Below are 8874 nucleotides of genomic sequence, written 5' to 3' on the forward strand. Positions count from 1 at the left end.
GATAATCGCGTTCCAAACAAGTGTCTCTAGAACAAATATATAAAGGGGGTAAAAGTGTGGTGCTGTTTTCTGTGGCGGCGAAATAAGCACATCTCTTGAAAGCGGACTGAAGTATTCCTTAAGAGGGGTGCCATCGAAATGTATGGATAATTAATTGTTGCCATTCGTTGTACCACCTTGGTCTGCATCAATTGTACTACAGTTCCTTAATCCACCACCGCAAATGTTACGCTTATGCGCCAAGCCTTGTGCAGCTCGGTACAGCGGTGTGCGGTCGTGTATGTACGTTGAACTTCTTTCGTACCGTGCGTGTCAGCTAATCACAGTCCTGTTTTTGTCATAGCTCAATGATCTGGCAATGTCTCTAATCCAGTGTTTTTGCACAATGCACATTGCGTCTTGCTGCCAGTAACCGTGTGTTGCTCCTGCTTAAGGAGTCTCGATTTACCACGATGCGAGGGTATTGTACGTATGTTGGAGAAGGGTGCCTATTTGACTTGCATTCACTGGACTCCAGATCAGGGCTTCTATTCTCATGGAATATTTTCCATGGGGAGGGAAGTGATGGTGGTGGGGGCAAGCCCCGACTTAAATTTAGCCCTGGTTCAGATGCAAGGTTGCGTGCACCGGTTGCTTGTGTTTTTGTTCACTCCCAATATGCGCCCCGATGGCTAAGCTGGGGTTTCTCGCTGATTCCATATCCGGTGTGGCCGAAGCAACCCAGTGCAATTCACGCTCGAGGTGTATTTCCCTATTCTTTCAATTAAATTATTCATCGTATTGGCCACACCTGACAGCGGTAAGCTACAACACCTGCAAGTGGAGTCTGCGCTTGAACGTCGTTTAGGAAAAGGTACAGCCCTGCAATTGTTTATCACGCCACTGCTGGCATAAGGGCCCTCCACTCGAGTTTACTGGGGCCCTTTGAAGAGGTGGAATTACCCACACTTCACCCCACTGTGTGCAGCTTGCCGATCGACTGTGGTATAACCATCGATCGACTGCTGGATGGATAGAGGCGGTAGGGGTGGAATTTAATAAACTCGTGTAGCTTCCAGTGCCGTGCTGGTATATCGAACCGATGGAGTCTGGATTTGCAAGACCATTGTACTAACTATTGCAACAACGGCAACATCCCTCTTGAGTTATGGTACACACTGCCGGTGGCTGAAAGGGGATGATAGATACCATTGGGATGTTTCGGTCTGAAATCCATTTAAATGTGACTAGATTCTGTTGTGCCGTCTCGTGAGTAAGTATGAGGCAGGTGATATGATATTCCCGCGATTGATCCCTGTCCCATGTCACTGTCAACAGCGACACAACCAGTAATTTAAACTTTGGAGCTCCCAAGTGCTGCGTTTGTGTATCCCATAAGCAAACAATGTGCCGATTCGTAGATTTTATTCGATGATTGTGCTCTTGATACATGCAATCTATATACCGATATTGCATGTATGGTAATGTATGCAATATAGTCGTACACGTTGGACAATTAAAACAAGGAAATAATACGTGCGACATGGTAACAATGAGATTTAAAAAAGTTTGTTTTCTTTCGTCACGACCACATCACGACTTGAATCACCGGGGATTGTGGTGGATGTGTTGCGTTCGTTAATTAACAAATGTGTACGGTGTTTAAAACTGGTGGCATGTATCGTGTATGGCATTGAGTCCACAGATGTCAGAGTACTCTTCCAGAATTAAAGTCCCACTGTATGGTTGTGACAGCATTATTTCCAATTAAGCATCAAGGCAGCGATGCTTCAGTGCAGTGCCAAATTTTATTATTTCACAAACGTATCTCTCTATGAAAACGCACGTCCGATATTGATATTAGTATTGAAAATTATTTAAAATTAACTCGCTTCAGATTGCTGTAAAGGTAAATATACACGTTTTTAGAAGCGCTCTTGATTCAATTAGATATTGATGTGTGTGTGTGTGTGCCATAATTGTACATATAAAAGAAATGGCACTGAAGAATCACTTGAATAGCATCAGCGTGATATGTCAATGATGCTGAAGGATTAATGAATGCTGTATTTGTAGGGTATTTTGTAGGGAAACTTAGAAATATGTGATGCTAATGTAAGTGTTAATAAATGATGCAATTAAATGAAATTATTTGTCTTTGTGGTACATTTATACACTTACTTACCGTTCCCCCCAATTGATGTCTACGATAGTTCTGAATGGACATTAGTCTGGAAAAGCACTTCACAGAACTACTTCTGATATTTCTTAAAATGGCCTCGTGATTATCACGAGGCTCCACGATTTCCCTACCGACCTTGCAACCATCATGTGACGGTCAGACCAATGTGTTTAGTTATAATTATCAGAGCCGGAATTGCACCAAATTGCTAAAATAATTGGTGTGATTATTTCTATGCAATCATCATGGCTGACCAGAATGACCCGGCGAAAACTCGGTGCACTTGAGAACCAACCCAGCTTTGTGGGCAGCTGTCCTCGGTCTCAAAACACCCAAGAAAGCCTCCGAGTCTCAAGACTTTTTTCAGGATCCGTGTTCTTCATTGCAAGGCCCCGCGGGCCGCTGGTAGCCACTGGTGGCCTTTAGTGTGGCCCCTGACGTGCGGGCCCCCGACAATCCATAAATGTGGAGACCCTCCCCTCCCCCCATCATCGCGCTGATGTCAACCCCAATGGTTTCAAATGTGTGGCGGCCCTCACAATGATGATGTCTTCTCGGCGAAAGTGGCACCCCTCTGAATATTTGTGAGCAAAAAAACACTTCAGGGAGGATCATGCTATGAAAGGCGTGGTGGCCATTACTGTGACTATCTGTGACTAATTTTGCTACGTGGGTGAAAACAGGCGTGCTCAAAGAAAACGCCAGATATATCCAGTAATAATGGTGCGTGTGGTCCCAAGTAGGGTGCAGCAGTGGCTTGCACGCTTCAACTTGGAACTTGGCCACCTGAAGTTCGATTCTGGGCAAGGCTCGCGTCCGTGGCGAGTGAAGAGTGAAGTGTTCTGGGCCCTCGTTTGTCACCAAGCTGCACTCGGCAGCCTGGTGAGGTGTGGACAAACAACTTGGCGTGGAGAGAGGCCTTCATCCAGCAGTGGATTTACAGGGCCGTGTAAACTATTCATGACCATACTCTTAGGTTTTTTCGGTAAAGTCACGTAGGTGAAAATAATAGTAAAATAAAATAATAATAAATTAAAATAACTAAATTCAATCACGACGTTTCGGAAGCAACACAAGCCCTCCGTCATCAGGTGTAACTGCTCCAGTAATTTATTTATATAAAAAAACACGTGTCTTGAATAGATCTCTTCACACGCTGCAGTAATTTTACTGGAGCAGTTACACCTGATGACGGAGCCTTGTGTTGCTTCCGAAACGTCGTGATTTAATTTAGTTATTTTCATTTATTATTATTTTTTACCTACGTGACTTGACCGAAAAAAACTAAGAGTATGAATCCTTGCAGTCACAAAAGCTTCAAATCTAGAACCAGAATAGAACCAAATGTGAAGGATCCAAATCTCCACTCCACCCCCCAGACGAGCGTCAACTTGGAACATTCCTAAAACGTGCGTAACTCCACCAGAGCCAATTATTAAAACTTATTTACTCGTCAAACGTTAGTCGAGGTACAACTTGCTGGCAAATTTCACGAATAGCGATTAGTTATTGAGAACAAATCGCACGCTTTCAATTGTAATGTAGATGTTATAATATTGTTGCAAGAGTATAAATAAATTACCTTCCCCCCCATCCAGCGTGCAGCGTTGGACTCGTCTAACTCAAGGGCGTTTGACGCTGCGTGTTTGTGTTTGCGTAGCAGCGTTAATTTTCGCTTAAAACTTAAACATTTGTGCAGGTTTCGCGTCGTAAATCCCGAGGAACATGTTCGTGAGGGTTCTGTCCGTGTGCAGGTTGGTCATTTCCTTGCAAAGTCGCTCGGTTTTGGCGTCGTCACAGGAGAAAGTTATCTTGCTGCGCGCTGTGGTGGTGATAGTCACAGGCCGCTATTGGGACTAATGGCACAAACACAAACTTTTAGAGTACATTGAGCGCGATTAGGTTTTTAATTTCTCGTCGTTAGGAAAGACAGTGCCTTGTTTGCGTGTGTTTTAAAATTGCGATTCATGGCGTTTAGACCTTTAAATCAAAATGACATTGTAATGTAGGCGATGGCTAAGAGATCAAATCCAGCGCTCTGATGCTAAGCAGATGTTGCGCCAGTATACAGTAGTTGTCATTGGGTGGTACATAGTTGAACAGCGGAAAGGCAAGTGCATCAACATCGGTTGTTGTAGTGTGCGTGCTGTGCTCCCACGTCAATGATTGCCTTCATTGGACCAGCGAGGTGAAGTATGGTTGACTGCCACGGCTCGCCCCAACGTAGTCAAGATGTGGATTGACGACAGCATTGTACGTGGGCAGTGGCGCTAGTTGCCTAAGTGCCGTGTGTGTGTGTCATGTGTGTGTGCCATGTGTCTGTGAAGGGTATGTGTTGTTGGTGCACTGGTTATTATTGATATCATTCTCCTGTCCTAGCCGCTTGCGCGGGCTCTCCGCACTGCGCTGCCAGAAATCGGAATGATGATTTGTCTCATGACGGCCACATGGGTCTTCGGCACTTCACATGGCCTCAAAGCTGCACCTGGCCTCGTGCAAATGCCATGGGGATGTCGCCTGAACTCTTCATGAAATGGCGGCTCTTGTTTGTGTGCGGTCGGCGAGGAGTGGATAGCCGGCGCAGTGCTTGGATTGGTATTGCAAGTTGAAATGGAATTGGTATTGCAAGTTGATAGGGAATTGGTATTGCAAGTTGATAGGGAATTGGTATTGCAAGTTGAAGTGGAATTGGTATTGCAATTTGAAGTGGAATTGGTATTGCAAGTTGAAGTGGAATTGGTATTGCAAGTTGAAGTGGAATTGGTATTGCAAGTTGAAGTGGAATTGGTATTGCAAGTTGAAGTGGAATTGGTATTGCAAGTTGAAGTGGAATTGGTATTGCAAGTTGAAGTGGAATTGCACACGGGTGGTGGTGGTGGTGGCCTTTAGCCACCGTTGTTGTTGCCAGCAACCTGTCCATGCCAAGCAGCAGGGTTACCCATTGGAGAGACATTTTAATTAGAATAAAGCTATTCATTTAATTTTAATAATTCGGTTATTTTCTCGTATTATGAAAACCATAGTGAGTGATAACAGTGGTGTAAAATACTTTGAGCTGTGATGTTGCACCACCACCAGCGCATTCACTGAAATGCCACTCATTGCGAATGCAGGTCAGAGGGCCTTAGGGTTGCCCTCAGGCCTGCGCTTCTGGCCCCGGTGGCCACCCACAAGAGCCGAGCTGCCCTGCACACGCTGCCGGATCTCCCCTATGACTACGGGGCGCTGGAGCCCCACATCAACGCCAACATAATGCAGCTGCATCACAGCAAGCATCACGCCACGTACGTCAACAACCTCAACGTGGCCGAACAGAAGCTAGCAGAGGCCGCGGCAAAAGGTATCCGCAGCTTGTTGCACGTCCGATTGTAGCAAACCGTATTACCTCTAAAATATTGACTACAGTGGTGAAGGTGTAGTCCTGCAATTGCTAGCTCACTCCACTGTTGGTGGAAGGTTCTCCACTCAAGAGGTAATTTTGACCCACTTTTCTACCCTGGCTATATGTCTAAGAAGTGGTAGGACTTCCCACACTTTACCTCGCCCCATGTGACCTGCTGATTGTCTAATTGTTGCATATTGGGATGCTTGGTTGGTTGGTTGTGTTGGGTTGCTCTGAAAACAGACATTTTGTGGGTCTCTGGCTCCAGGTGATGTCACTGCAGAGATTGCACTCCAGCCTGCCATCAAGTTCAATGGTGGTGGCCACATTAACCACTCCATCTTCTGGACCAACCTCTCGCCCAATGGTGGTGGAGCACCCACTGGTATGGTACTTGTTTCAGTTACTTCATTTTATCTTCGTTGAAAAGAATAATCTTTATCCACATCGCAACTAACTGGTGCTTTAGTCATACATTGAGCAGACACGTAGTCTTGTCTGCTATATTGCAGCATTGTTGATCTCCAGAAAGCATTTTGAAAGTAAAGTTATGTGCAGATGGTCCATGCTGTGTTTAAGGTAGGTAATTTAAAGGGTAATTTTGAAATTATGACGAGACGCTCACATCTGCGAGCCTACTCTTGTAATAACCTGCTTTTTTCTCAGGTGATTTGCAGAAGGCAATTGAGGCGGATTTTGGGTCATTCACGAAACTTCAGGAGAAGATGAGCGCGGCGTCTGTCGCAGTGCAGGTGGGCCAGGGAGTCGCTGCACGAGCATCTACGCAAAACCATAAACTAAAACCCACAATCATCTTTGCATCATAACATTAAGTGAGCATAGTAGGTGGCTCTCAACGTAGGTTTTTAGGGAGCAGCTTGATTTCCTTCGTCTCGCGCAGGGCTCTGGATGGGGCTGGCTGGGCTACGATAAGGAAACCGGGAGGCTTCGAATCGCTGCGTGTGCCAACCAAGACCCTCTGCAGGCCACAACAGGTATTGATGTGCTTGTTCACGCTGAAGATTGGCAGGAAGCGCATTGTCAACTATGAATTGATACTGGTAGGAACCTCCTGGTTACACCAGCCCACAGGGTATTATTGTGTCCGTCTGTCCGTCGTGCATCCAAAAAATGGGAGGGGCTGGGTGGAGAGGGGAGGGTGGGGAGGGGCTGGGTGGGGAGGGGCTGGGTGGGGAGGGGCTGGGTGGGGAGGGGCTGGGTGGGGAGGGGCTGGGTGGGGAGGGGCTGGGTGGGGAGGGGCTGGGTGGGGAGGGGCTGGGTGGGGAGGGGCTGGGTGGGGAGGGGCTGGGTGGGGAGGGGCTGGGTGGGGAGGGGCTGGGTGGGGAGGGGCTGGGTGGGGAGGGGCTGGGTGGGGAGGGGCTGGGTGGGGAGGGGCTGGGTGGGGAGGGGCTGGGTGGGGAGGGGCTGGGTGGGGAGGGGCTGGGTGGGGAGGGGCTGGGTGGGGAGGGGCAGGTCACCCCGTGGTGCCCTTATACAACTCAACGTTTAACCTACTCACGCCGGCTTGTGCCCGCCCTCACAGTCGGGCATATTTGCGGAATACACCACGCCGCCGTTGACCCTGGCCATTGACCGAGCAACCCAACGTTCCTACCAGCTCCCTCCGCACGAATGTGTTTAGTGCCTCCCCATTTCGTCTCCAGCTCTTGGACTTACAATCCAAGAAATCATCTGGCTCCAGCCCACGAACTGAACTCATCACTCCGTCTTGGCATTGAACTTGTAATCATGAGTTGCAAATTGGTATTCAAGCAAAATGAATATCTTAATTAATTTTGGTTTTTCCACTAGATTTTGATTATTCTACCTTCAGGGATAGCACATTCAGGTTGAACACATGGGACGAACACTCTATGCAGGTAATATAAAAGGCGCCTTTCGCGTGTGGATTGACAGACCTACTCAAATGACCAATATATTAGCTCTCTGACGATAGCTTCCAAGGGAGTCCTTTGATACGGTGGTGCACTGCTTGCTCGAAGGATTCCAAATGTCAATTTCTTTGTTTCATGACATTGCACTGGGCAGTCGAAGAATATAATCAGGGCAAAAACATGTACCTTTTTGAAAACTATTCCTCGTTTCATCTTTCTTGTGCAGGTTTAATCCCACTGCTGGGCATTGATGTGTGGGAGCATGCCTACTACCTGCAGTATAAGAATGTACGGCCCGACTACCTCAAGGCCATCTGGAACGTGGTCAACTGGACAAATGTGGCCGAGAGGCTGGCCGCAGCTAAAAAATGAGCACAGCACAACTGTGGCTGCACCCTTTCCTTACCCCTCGGCTGCAAAGTAGGATGGTAGCAAGGCCAGAATTCATCTCAAAAGCTGTGGTGCAATCGTGTTGCCCACGCATTGAGATATGGATTTTCCAAATGGTGTCGTTTTGGCATTAGATAATTAATCAGTCCGTTCTTTGGCTTACAACCAAATATTATTAGCTCATGTTTAGGGCATCTTGGCTTGTTTGACTGAAAGTTATCTGTAAGTACAGAAAATCTTGGATTTGGCTGTCGATTTCATTGGACTTATGAATTACACATGTATCCTTATGTGTTGTGCTCATTGTGATTTGGAATTTTGATGTATAATGGGATTCTTGCTTTGCTACTCATTCTGACTAGATCCCTTGAGCCACATGCAAACAGATGTCGTAGCCAGATAGAGTGGCATGCATATTAATTATTTATCTGACAGATTTGTTGTTCGTATTTGATTTTTGGGTTGGGCCACAATGCTGGCCACATTTGTCATTAACACCCTCCACCACCCGTCACAGCCAAACAAAGGAGGATCCCCTAATGACACATGGTTTGGCCAGATCGTTGTGCCATCACCCAATATATCAATTGTGAGTCATAATAAAAGATATAATAGTGTGCATAGTTTGCGCACTCTAAAACAGCTTGGACATTGAAATAAAGTATCTGAACATGCTCATGTAAACGAATGTAGCACTTGGCTGAACTGAAAAGGCACTTATATTTAGCGCGTTAAAGAGGTGGTTGCATAATGCACCGAAAGATATAGTTCTTGTTCTCATCTGTAGTTGATCGAATCGCCATTGGCAAACCACCAATGTTGGCATTTACAACTTAATTTGTGAAGGGTAGGGTGTCAATTTTTGAATTGTGATATGAAAGTGTGCCAGTGTTGGATGTTGGTGGGGAACTATAGCATTTCCTCTCTCGCCCTGCATTGTGCCATTCGGGGTTGGTCTGCTGTTTTGCTTTGTCGAAGAGTGTTTTATTTTCACAAAGAGGTTTTGTTGGGTTGATTTACAATAAAATCAAATCCGTTACAAATTA

The 8874-nt window shown here is 46.3% G+C and overlaps 1 protein-coding gene across 1 annotated transcript; it reads left to right on the plus strand.

The window, feature by feature from the left end:
• Positions 1-3756: 3756 nt before the first annotated feature.
• On the plus strand, positions 3757-8874 carry SOD2 (superoxide dismutase 2). The gene is made up of 6 exons (XM_061569823.1): positions 3757-3915; positions 5275-5501; positions 5812-5928; positions 6210-6295; positions 6445-6538; positions 7665-8874. The coding sequence occupies exons 1-6, from the start codon at positions 3887-3889 to the stop codon at positions 7808-7810; spliced, it is 699 nt and encodes a 232-aa protein (XP_061425807.1). The 5' UTR covers positions 3757-3886; the 3' UTR covers positions 7811-8874.

The sequence above is a fragment of the Lethenteron reissneri genome, chromosome 6 (assembly GCF_015708825.2).
Source record: "Lethenteron reissneri isolate LAM-NWPU_2019-01 chromosome 6, ASM1570882v1, whole genome shotgun sequence".
Lineage (NCBI taxonomy): Eukaryota > Metazoa > Chordata > Hyperoartia > Petromyzontiformes > Petromyzontidae > Lethenteron > Lethenteron reissneri.

Coding starts and splice junctions, on each gene's coding strand:
- SOD2 (XM_061569823.1), top strand. CDS start 3,887: ATGTTCGTGAGGGTTCTGTCCGTGTGCAG. Junction 6,296..6,444: donor CGGCGTCTGTCGCAGTGCAG/GTGGGCCAGGGA, acceptor CGTCTCGCGCAG/GGCTCTGGATGGGGCTGGCT. Junction 6,539..7,664: donor CCCTCTGCAGGCCACAACAG/GTATTGATGTGC, acceptor TTTCTTGTGCAG/GTTTAATCCCACTGCTGGGC.